Here is a 12,277-nt window from a genome sequence, read left to right on the forward strand (position 1 = left end):
GACCGCCAAATGTTTTTTTTTTAACTTTCCGTAGGGCAAGTTATAGTAATCGCAAAAAAATCGAAAATGAAAATTTTTATATATCTTTACGTTTTGAAACCTTCTAAACATTTTGGCATACCTTAGAAAAAATGGATGTATGTGTGTGTGTGTGTGCGTGTATGTGTGTTTGTTCGGATACAAATTTTCCTCGACGATTTCGGGAACACGGATGAAGCGATTTGAATAATTCAAAAAAATATTTGATTCGTATTGATAAGGAGACGTGCTGATTAGTTTTTGGCGGATCTAGCCGTTCCGAAGATATGGGGCAAAAAGTGCCAAAAACGGTAACTCAGTTTTTAAGAGAACGGAGCGTCCGATTTGAATAATTCAAAAAACATTTTATTTGTATTGACTAAATGAAGAACTGTTCAAATTTTTGGAAAGGCAGGTCTAATGACTTTGGAGATATGGAGGAAAAAGTAAAAAAATGAGCTATTTGGCGGTCAAAAATAAACATTAGACATATGCACATCAGAGTATCAGATAATTTATATAAATTTTAATAATAAATACAAATATTATATCGTTTTAGTGCTACGCGCGCTATCGCGTATTGATATTTTGTATCTAGAACAGATACGAAGCGTGGTCGCGCTGTCATTTTAGTACGAGTTTGTTGGAGCAGAGGGTGCAAAAAATGATCATACCGTTTTTGAGTAAGCGAATTATTCTAATCGGTTCGAAATTCTATTAAAAGTTTCAAATCATTGATCAACTTTTATTGATTATTATTATTGATTATTTTTAATTACTCGAATTTTGAATTGCGGTACGGGAAGTTTCAGCAATTTGCCTTAAGGCACGATGCCCTAATTGCCTTAAGACAGAATTCCACTTACAGCTAGTCTAATTTGTTGTTTGTCTGTTTATCTCCAGCATGTCGTGTCCGTTCCGGCGCATGTCCAGCCAGGGCCCGACAGCGGCATCTGGAAAAGCGGCTCCCCTGCAGCGCCAGAGTTCCGTGCAGCCGAGCAGTGCTATCGACAACGAGGTCGCCGTGCCGGAGGACACCCTCAACCTGAAGCATTTGAGCGACGCGATTCAATTGCTCACGTCGCCAGCGGTGAGTTGAATTTTTTTTTAACTTCCCGGTAAGTTATTGTAATGGGCCGAAAATCGAAATTAAAAACTTTTACATTTCTCGACGTTTTAAAGGTTTCTGAACATTTTGGCATACCTCAGAAAAAATGGATGTGTGTGTGTGTGTGAGTGTGTATGTATGTATGGATACAAATTTTCAGTCACGTTTTTGGGCGCACGGATCAACCGATTTGAATGGTTCAAAAAACATTCGATTCCTATTGATAGGGAGATGAGCTGATTAGTTTTTGACAAAGACAGGTCCAGAAATTACGGTGATAAAGAGCAAAGAGTGCAGACAATAGAAATCCGGTTATTTTAGAGAACGGAGCATCCGATTTGAATGATCTAAAAAACATTCAATTGGTAATGATTGGGAGAAGTGTTCATTAGTTTTTGGCAAAAGCAGGCCCAGCCATTTTGAAGAGCTAAATGTGCAAAAATGGCAGTTTTTGAGAGAACTAAGCGTCCGATTTAAATGATTCAAAGAACTTTCTGCTTGTCTTAACAAAATAATTGATTTTGGAAAAAAAAATTTGTTTCAACTTTTTTTTCAAAAAAAAGTTTTTTTGTATATCGAAAATAATTCAAAATTTATTTTTAATTCTGACTATAGTTCTAATATACTTTAGTTTAAACAAATAATTTCAACTTTGCAATTCGGTTTATATAATTTTTATAAATATTAGACAGTGTTACAATATTAATAATAATCTATTTGAAAACATTCAGTATTCGTCGAACATTTCGTTACGGTACGGGAAGTTCCAGCAATTTGCCTTAAGGCACGATGCCATACACCCCACTAGTTTTTTTTATTTATTGACTTTTGATACATCATAAGGGTTGAATTTTACTAATGTTACTAGATTAGTAGTATGAAATTACAAGACTTGAAAACCATGTGAATTAATTTGCGAAAGACTTGCTTTCTACACACATCCCCACAAGACGAAAAGACCAAATTTGTTAGATTTGGCATAGGCATTATATAATTGGAATTTCTAAATTTCCGTAGGGTTAGTTATAGTAATCGCTATAACTAAAATGATTTTTTTTATATATCTTTACGTTTATATATTCTTTACGTTTCAGAGGTTTCTGAATGTTTTGGCATACCTTATTAGACAATATGGATGCATATGTGTGTGTATGCGTGTGTGCGCGTGTGCGGATGCAAATTTTTGTTAACAATTTCGGGAGCACGGATCAACCGAATTTGAATAATCTAAAAAAATCGATTTGTATTGATAAGGAGACGTGCTGATTAATTTTTGGCAAAGGCAGGTCTAGCCGTTTCGAAGATACGAGACAATTAGAACCAAAAGTCGTAACTCAGTTTTTGAGAGAACAGAGCGTCCGATTTGAATAATTAAAAAAACATTTTATTTATATTGACTAAACGAAGAACTGTAGAAATTTTTGGAAAGGTAGGTCCAGCGGTTATGGACTGTCAATAAATAATAAAAAACGCCATTTGGCGGTCAAAAATGTTTATTAGACCTATGCACATCAAATTATCAGATATTTTAATAATGTATACATAGTTTGTGTCTTTTTTTTGTTTTTGGGTCCATTTTTTAGGGTTGTTGTTTTTTTTTTCATTTTGAAGTTCATTTATATGATTGATATGATGATTAACCGATTTGTATGATTGAGAAAACATTCGGTTTGTACTCGATTGTGAGTTGTTTTTGCAAAAGGCACGTTTCGAAAGTATGGAACCGTTTCGGAGGAATGGAGCGCAAAAGGTGTAAAAATGGTCATGCAGTATTTGAGAGAACAGATCATCTGATTTAATGAATTCAAAAAACCTTTTTTTTGTACAAACCGTGTGCAAGAAATCATTTTACAAAAAAAATTAATTAATGCAATTACATGTACTATAGATTTGTCTAAAATATATGAATTGCAAATCGAGCATATAGGAAAGTTCATACAACTTGCTTCAGGTAAAATGCCACTTACAACTACTTATTTTATATCGGCGTAACCTCGAAATATTTCAAACGTCTTGAAATTTGAGATTATATTTTATTTTTCTGCAAAATTTCAATTTAAATAGTCAATGTTCGGGACGAGTATACTTGTTAATACACAAAATTCTGCCATTTTCCATGACGAATGTATTATAAAGTATATATATTTTATAGAGGTATTTAAACTATTGAGTAATTTTGTTTTCATATTGGTTCTTGACTCGAATAAACATTAACTTTAATAAAAATATATTTTGAATTCAATCATATCTTCAATCACAGGCGAATTCTGGATTTTGATGATAATTTTAGCATATTGTTCATTATCAATTTTAAACAGTATATATTATAAGTAAAATAGCATGTATATTACGCATTAATTTCAATAATTAATGGGTAACATAACTAGTGGTGTATGTGATCGTGCCTTAAGGCAAATTGCTGGTACTTCCCGTATCGTAACGAAAAATTCGAGGGATATTAAATGTTTTCAAACACTTTATTTTAAAGACTGTAATTTTCATTATTTTTATTTTATATACAAAATATAAGAGCTTATGAATTGGACAATGGCGTTTATATATGTATTACAAAAAAGTAAATAAACAAAACTTAATCAACCGGATTTAAAATGAAGGACATTGTCTACTATTTATAAGAATTATATAAACTGAATTGCAAAGTTAAAACTATTTATTTAAAGTATATAAGTAAGCTTTAGAATTTTAGCTAGAATTAAAATTAAAATCCGAATTATTTTTGATATACAAAAAAAATGGAAAAAAATAATTTTGAAATAAAAAACAAAAAAAAATATTTTCCAAAAGCAATTGTTTCGTCAACACAAGCAATATTTTTTGAAATATTCAAATCGGATGCTCCATTCTTTCAAAAACTCGATTTATATTTTCTGCACTTTTTGCTCCATATCTCGAAAACGGCCAGACCTGCCTTTGACAAAAGCCAATTATCACATCTCCCTATCAATAAGAATCGAATGTTTTTTAAACCAATCAAATCGGTTGATCTGTGCACCCGAAAACGTTGACGAAAAATTGTAAACATACGCCATCCACTTTTTCTAAGATATGCTAAACATGAAGATATGCAAAAATTTTCAATTTCGATTTTTGGACGATTGCAATAACTTACCCTACGGAAAGTTAAAAATGTGTTTGTAGATGCTAATGAATTGTTACTAGATTAATACATTCATTGTAAAATGGCGTTCAAATAAATATAGAGACCTTGAAAATGATTAAATATAGTATGAAGTATATAAATAATAATAATTGAGGTTATGGATGAGAATGTGGATGATTCAATTTTATGCTAATTTTTGTACCTACTTAAATTAATTTCTGTGTTTTTTGGTGTTTACCACCAAATTACGTGAAAATAATGTATGTTGGGAATCAAATTAAAATTGGATAATATGTTATATATTGATAATTTTGCTGCAATATTCATCAAAATGTCGAAAAACATCTTTTAAAGTAACCACCAATATTTAAACACAGAACTATATAAATAATTTTTAATCGACCCAATTTATATTATTTTTCTTGAATAAATAATTTAATGCTTGTATATTTTAAAAATAAACTAACCAGTTTAAACGTTTCACAATTGTAAAATGTTTTGAAAGAAATTATACATGTGACATGATTTAAATTGAATTACAGAATGAAAAACTGCAAGAAGCCGTTGAATCATTGTTGCTAAAAAATAACAATTTTACAAGATTTCTGTGAGTATGATATTTTTATTTAAATATATATTTCTATATATTTTGAATGATATTTATTCTGCATTAATTATATTTTTAGCGACAAGTTACCAAAAGATGTGGATAATAATCCAAATTATGATTATTTGGAAGATGTTCGCATAGCTGTTTCCAGTGAAGAAGGTATTTATTTATAGGATAATACTTTTTTTAAACAATAAATAGGGATATTAACCCTTTCCACTCGCGAATTGCAAGATTTGTATGCATTTTGCCGCAGGAGCGGCGGCATGCGAGTCGAAAAGGTTAAAATAGTAAATGTGATAAGAATATCTTGATTATGAAATGATATTTTATAGCCGTTTGTTGTTACTTAAATGCCTAAATATTATTTTTTATCGAAATGAGTTCACACTACCAAGTTTTTAAAATACTGAGGTATCTATATTTATTAGAAACATATCTAAAAAGATTTGCATTTTCTTTGTACTCATAGATTAGTATTTTTAGAAATCTTTATTAAAAGAAAATTGGATCTAGGCATTATTTTAATATTATTTAAATACTAACTAATGTACTTTTTTATTCAAATTAGGAAAGATTCTCTCTAGATCCACGTCAGTTTCTAGTAGACTAATAAGAAAGTGGATTTCTATGTGACTTTTATTTTTATCGGTATCATAATTATTATTATTTATACATATTTTAATCAAACATATTATATTATTTCTTACGATCTTTGATTATTATATAAATTGAGCTGATTTTTAAGAACATTTTAATACAAGAGTAATATCAACAATCCAAGAACAATATCTTTATATAGGTCTTGAAGATGATATATAAAATTAAATTTATTGATTAGTTATCATATTTTTTGTATAAAATTACAATTCTTTCTACTAATTTTTGCTAGATGTTGCTAATATATTTATCATAATATAAAATATTAATATTGTGCTGATAAGAATTATTTTTTGTTACATCGGAAACCTTAGCCTACATACAGTATTTGGCAGTAATTTATTTTATGTAATATTGCTTTAGCCGAAAGTAAATTACGAGTACTTCAACAAAGTTTGAAAAATGTCTTTGTATTCAGGCATAGAAGGGGACCAATTTATATACATGATAGGAGAAGAAATTATAACAATAGCATGCAGAAATAGAGTAACCGAACGCGCCCTGAAAGCTCTCGGGCCTGATCTTCGGGGATTTTTGGCAACATTAGACGGTGTGCATGACGTCTTGCAACTTCAGCAGGTAGGTTGAAGAACGATGATTGTAAATAAACATATAATTCTTAAATTGCAATAAAAACAACTTAATAACTATACGAAATTTATATTTTATAATAATATATTTGACATTATCTATTATTTCTATCACTTATGTCGCCAACCGTTGTTATGCGTAATTATTTCAGGGAAAGACGCAGTCTGACCAGACAGATGCGGGTTTTGTTTGTGCAGGTCCTGGTGAACTGCTATTTACCACAGATCGACCTACCGTGGCTTCTTTACTGGTGGGGTGTCTTCGCGCTGTTGCCTATTTACTTTACAACACGAAAGTGGAAGTACAGATGCATCCAACTTCTGAAGATCCTAGAACGTTCAGGTTTGTTTGAATGTAAATGATTACACAATATTCATAAAATTAATATTACGAGTTCTTTAGAACTGATTGATTAATTACAAATAAAGGATACCGGTTTGTTTTTGAACTTCAGATACACGATTACAGAGGATAGCGAAAGTGTGCAGAAAAAACTTATCATCGATGATATTTGTCCTGAAAGTGTCCATATGAGAAAGCTGTCTACAAATGCTAATGATCTGCAGATTGGAGTCGCAAGTTTCTGCAAAGCGTTTCCCTGGCATTTCATTATGGATAGAAAATTGGAACTGGTACAACTGGGTAAGTTCTTATATAATAGATTTGTTTACTTACTTCAAAAAGTGTACATATTTTATTTTTCCCAGGTGCTGGTTTTGCGAGAGTTTTTGGAGCAGATGTCATTCGAGCTGGTCGAAGAGCCGAAAATTATTTTCGTTTTGTTCGACCTTGCGGACTAGCGATGAATTTTCAGGAAATTAAAAAACGGACCAATACGCCATTTGTAGTTGCCTTGGAACCACCACCCGGGCGTGGACAATTTCCTGTTATGGTTCGTTGTAACTGATCACATTATGATAAATAATTAAAAGATTTCTGTATTTATGTACGATCGAATTTTGGATAGTTCTACTAAAAAGGTGCGAACGTACGCTTTGTTTTTCTTAATTATCACATTTTTTCCAGGGATTAGAGCTGAAAGGCCAGATGGTGTTTTGTCCAGAAAGTGATTGCTTGATGTTTGCTGGTTCACCATTCTTGAACGGATTAGAAGGTTTAACAGGTCGCGGTTTGTTTTTATCAGATATTCCACTTCATGACGCTACAAGAGATGTTATATTAGTAGGAGAACAAGCTCGAGCTCAGGTAATTGATTAAAAGGGTTTTATCTGTGGTTTCAATTGATTGAAATTATGATTATACAAAGGTTTTAAGGAAGCAAAAATTTTTCCAAGTAACCTAATAATTTTCTATCAATTTGCCTATTATAAAAAAATTATCAAATATTTTTTACTGCTAAATCTTTAGTGATTAGCTTTGTACATTGTTTTAATAATAATGTTTCCAGGATGGTCTCAGAAGACGTATGGACAAATTGAAAAACTCAATAGAAGAAGCAAATTTAGCAGTAGACAAAGAACGAGAGAAAAATGTGTGCTTATTACATTTAATCTTTCCTCCTGATATAGCAAAAAAACTTTGGCTCGGTAAGTTTTGCAATTAAATTTCAAAACGTAGTGAAAAGCGTTGTGTTTTATTTTATTGAAAATTACCAAATCATTTGGAATGTGCATCATTATAATAAAGTTTTACCATGTCCCGGAACTATTGTGTCATTTTCTTATGAATTTTTGTGAATTCGTTAACTGTTTGTCAACCTAGAAAGTTTACTTTTCGACTTTGGATAAGTTTTGGCACTTTTATAAATATTAGTTAGTTTACAAATATTATTTTGAGTAAAAGTAAAAGCTCGCAATAAATTACCAAAAGAAATTTTTACTTCCTTTCAATAAAATGCTGTATCGGTTTCTTTCAATTTGGAAACAGATTCAACAAAGTGAAATGTTGATATTAGATATTTGTTTTTAATTTTAAATCTTATATATTTATGTAAAAATTTTACTCATTGCTAAACAATAATACAGCATTTTTTGAAGATTGAAATTGCTAATTCAATCAATTGATTTTATCGTTTAAACAGGTTTTAGTCGTTTGAAATTTTTTATATTGCATTATTTTTCTTTGAAGAAGTCAATTTTTATATCGTGTAGCTAATAACTTAGTATCTATGCGACTATTATTAGTAATAAGCTTGTTCAAAGGCAAATGGTGGTAATTACATTAGTCTTATACTGTTTACGTAATTTTGTTTTAACAAACTTTAATTATAATATTTAAAGGTGAAGCGATTGAAGCAAAAACGCACGACAACGTTTCAATGTTGTTCAGCGATATAGTTGGCTTTACGTCGATTTGCTCCACGGCGACCCCGATGATGGTTATTGCTATGTTGCAGAGCCTTTACAACCAGTTTGATATAATTTGTGGAAATTTGGATGTTTATAAGGTTTGCTGATTATTAAATGAAACTAGTATTTATATGAGACGAGTAGTATGAAAATTATAAGATTTATATCTAGATCGATATAGGTTTGGTAAATAAATAAAAGTCAATGATTCATAAAACTAATAGGTCACCTAGGGGCTTATTGTAACCGTTCTCTTTTTATTTAATATATTTTGAATCTCAAGATTGATTTTATTTATACGATAAATAGTTGCTGTAACCATTCCTCTGCCGAATCAAGTAACAATAATTCCACTATTTTTTATTATTTTACAATTAACCAATGTAAAAAAGGGCAACTTTCCCCGTGTTTGGGGCGAGTTGTAACATCTACTGTAGCAAAAACCCATCTAGAAATCAACCTCTGTTCTATGTTGGGCCAACATAGAATTATCTTCAAAATATGTGGCCTAGATTGCCGATGAGTTGTCGATATTGTCCGAATATTGACGAACGTCGGTTCTTCAATGATCGGGCCAACGTTGGTCTCGCATCGATTGAGCTATATCGAACTGAGTACGCAACGCAATATTGTTCTAATCAAATTGAAATATAAATATTGATGTAACATTTTTTAACATCAACTATTGAATATTATTCTCACGTTATTAATGAATATTGTTTCGATGTTGAATGAACATTGACATATCGACATTTATTTTTATTTATTTAACCGAAGGAAAAGTTTGTTTACGCGAGAAAATTCGATTTGCTAATTATATGTTTTGCAAAGTTCAAAGTCATTCTGAATCGAATGAGACCAAATTCGAAAAAATTATGTGTGCGCGTGTGGGTGTATGTAAGCCGATTTTTGACTTTGGATTGATGTTTACTAAAAACTCAAAAAGCTTAAAAATCATTCAATGTAACTCGATGAAGACTACCATTCATCAGTTTTGTGTGACGATCGGTCGAGTTCGACAACAAACCCCAAGTGTTATTATTCACATTAATCAAGATAACTATTTAAACAATTTAGCAATCACAAAAACTATTACACATTATGAAAGACTGATAAATTTGAAACAAAATGAGATACATGAAATTTAAAATTAGTCGATGCTAATAACGCAAACCGAGATTTTATGATAGATCAAATTTATATTACATGTCAAAAATGACACATTTGCACAATTCTGTTTACAGCGTCGGCCTGCGTGATAGTAGCTATGACAATACAATGCAGGGCGGTTTACATATGCTGTGGACGAAAAAAATTAAATATCGTTTAGAATCCTACTGAAAAACGTCTGCTAAACTAGTTACCCTGTTACAAATAGCTCCTTGCTTCCCCAAAATACAAAATATGCTTAATGAGTATATCAATTTAGTATATTTTTCGTGTGTCTAGTTATAAAGCTTACATTATTTTATTTTATTTTGTATTAGGTAGAAACGATAGGAGATGCTTATTGCGTCGCTAGTGGATTACATAAGCCGAGTGCAACCCACGCTCAACAGATTGCTTGGATGGCATTGACCATGATCGAAACGTGCTCAAAACATCAGACACACGATGGACAAGCTATAAGGGTAAGAGTAAGATATATATATATATATATATATATATATATATAAACAAAAAATGTGGTTTACCAAAGAGCACTTCAATGAAACGGATAATTGGCGGATTCACTTTCATTTACTTAGAGAAGTTCAACTGAAAAACACTCCATTTTTGTAATCAAAATAAATTCATTACTTTTGTGCAATAAAATCAAATTTTTCCTTTTCAAATATACAACAAACAAAAAATTTCTTTATCTTTCTCACGAAACCATCTGGTGGCGAAACGGAGTTTGTCGGGTTTGCTAGTTTATATATATATATATATATATATATATATACAGGGTGTCCCAGACTTTGACGTCAAGCCGAAACAAGGTGATAGTATTTACCTTAACTGTTCTAAAAAAATTAGAAAAACTATATCCCACATTGTTTGGAAATGATGAGCTTTTAAGTGCAACCTAGAGCTTTTGTGAAATTATGACAATTTTTTGTTATTATTTTTACTAATTTTGTTTATTTATTAAACTTTGGAATCGTAACCATGAATAACATTTAAAGGACCAAAATCAAAAACAATATAATAACACAATTGCTCCAAGTTTCCAAGAATTAAGACTTTTTGTTGAAATATGAATTTAAAATTAAAAAAATCGGTCGACTTTGAGAAGCCCTCTTTTAAAATAAATGTAAGTGTGTGGGCAAGTTTTATCAAAAGTTGGCGAATTTAATCAGTATTGTAAAATGGTAAAATACTTGATATTTTTTTTACTGAAGAAATTTGAGTAAAAAAATTAAAAACCGAAAAATGACCTGATTTTTGCTAGTACAAGAAGTATGTGGTACAAAACCAAAATCAGTATTTTATTTATTTATTTATAATGTAATTTAAGTACCTAATAATTTTAGATGCGGATTGGTTTACATACTGGAACTGTTTTGGCGGGTGTTGTTGGAAAGAAAATGCCACGTTATTGCCTTTTCGGGCATAACGTGACGATCGCAAACAAATTCGAGTCGGGAAGTGAGCCTTTACAAATCAATGTCAGCCCGACAACACAGAGGTATTGGAAGTTGTATATTGTATTATGTATATATATAAATTATAATTAACTTGTCCAAGTTTATCGGCGGTTATAAAGTATTAGATAACGTTGCCTAAGTCGTACTCCCTAAGTAAATAATACTATATATTTAGTGCATTTAAATTAAAGTTGGCTTATGATAAACAATAATTGAAGATGCATTTTTTTTATTAGAATAGGTATTTTTACGTTTTTCAAAAATGTGCTTTTTTACGATTAAGCCGTATATACGTACCTTATTGATTCCTGCAGACAATGCTAAATGCATACTAAAGATTCCATTTAAACAAATGTATAAACATAATGTATGAAATCAACTAAAATACTTTACTTTCATATTTTGTGTATGCTTTCCAGGGATCTTGTAAAGATGCCAGGATTCGAATTGACCCCACGAGATCGTTCTTGCCTGCCTAAAGAACTGCCTTCTAGCATTTCAGGAACATGTTATTTTCTAACTGGATATAAACACAGCAGTTTACCAGAAGACGCAGGTTTACAACAGCATATAAATGCTGCTTTAAAGGAACTGGGCATCAGTTCGTGAATGCTTGCTTAAATTAATATGCACTATCAATATAGGGCTGTCAAGAATTATCAACATGGTAAATGTCTTCTATTCTTATTGTTGGTAGTATATGTAATACATATACTACTATATATATATACATATATATATATATATATATATATATATATCTGTACTTACTACTCTGAACCAAAAGCAACCAGTTCCGGTTCGACTCTGGCAGCCCTGCCCTTAATATATTAGAATTATGCGAGAAAAAATCTGAAGCACGTAAATGTATTGTACATTATTTGTATTGATATTATTTACGATAATATTAAATTATTAAAGTTGATTAATCGAATATGTGTTATTCAATGGATAACTCAAAAAAACTGATGTATATTGTAATGTTAAATTAATGTAATTACTTTAAGATGTATTCTCAAATGACCAATTAAAAACTTCAAGTAATATCAATAATTTAAGAGTTTAATTTCATAGCTAAATTTTTCTCAATAGTTTTATAGTTTTCCTTATTTAAGTTATGTAAAATTAAAACTTGTAAAATTTATAATTGGTTGCATTTATATCTGAACCGTAAATGAATAATAAACTATATTTCATATAAAAGCAATGTTTATTCAAAATATCATTCAT

General features: G+C 30.5%; 1 protein-coding gene across 1 annotated transcript; it reads left to right on the forward strand.

Moving 5' to 3' along the window:
• Nucleotides 1-922: 922 nt before the first annotated feature.
• On the forward strand, nucleotides 923-11,656 carry LOC113375947 (head-specific guanylate cyclase). The gene is made up of 13 exons (XM_026615883.1): nucleotides 923-1,108; nucleotides 4,790-4,854; nucleotides 4,934-5,016; nucleotides 5,936-6,096; nucleotides 6,266-6,450; nucleotides 6,590-6,750; nucleotides 6,816-7,000; nucleotides 7,135-7,314; nucleotides 7,517-7,655; nucleotides 8,349-8,515; nucleotides 9,905-10,048; nucleotides 10,934-11,088; nucleotides 11,467-11,656. Exons 1-13 carry the CDS (start codon nucleotides 923-925, stop codon nucleotides 11,654-11,656), a joined length of 2,001 nt encoding a protein of 666 aa, XP_026471668.1.
• Nucleotides 11,657-12,277: the final 621 nt, after the last annotated feature.

Source organism: Ctenocephalides felis, unplaced genomic scaffold (assembly GCF_003426905.1).
Source record: "Ctenocephalides felis isolate EL2017-DRISC unplaced genomic scaffold, ASM342690v1 CF-g0.4_SCAFFOLD_01886, whole genome shotgun sequence".
Lineage (NCBI taxonomy): Eukaryota > Metazoa > Arthropoda > Insecta > Siphonaptera > Pulicidae > Ctenocephalides > Ctenocephalides felis.

What these genes read in the sequence shown, in the direction of transcription:
- LOC113375947 (XM_026615883.1), top strand. Translation starts at nt 923, where the DNA reads ATGTCGTGTCCGTTCCGGCGCATGTCCAGCCAGGGCCCGACAGCGGCA. An exon ending in ATTGGAACTGGTACAACTGG is followed by an intron (nt 6,751 to 6,815) that starts GTAAGTTCTTAT and finishes TATTTTTCCCAG; the next exon opens with GTGCTGGTTTTGCGAGAGTT. An exon ending in ACGATGGACAAGCTATAAGG is followed by an intron (nt 10,049 to 10,933) that starts GTAAGAGTAAGA and finishes TAATAATTTTAG; the next exon opens with ATGCGGATTGGTTTACATAC.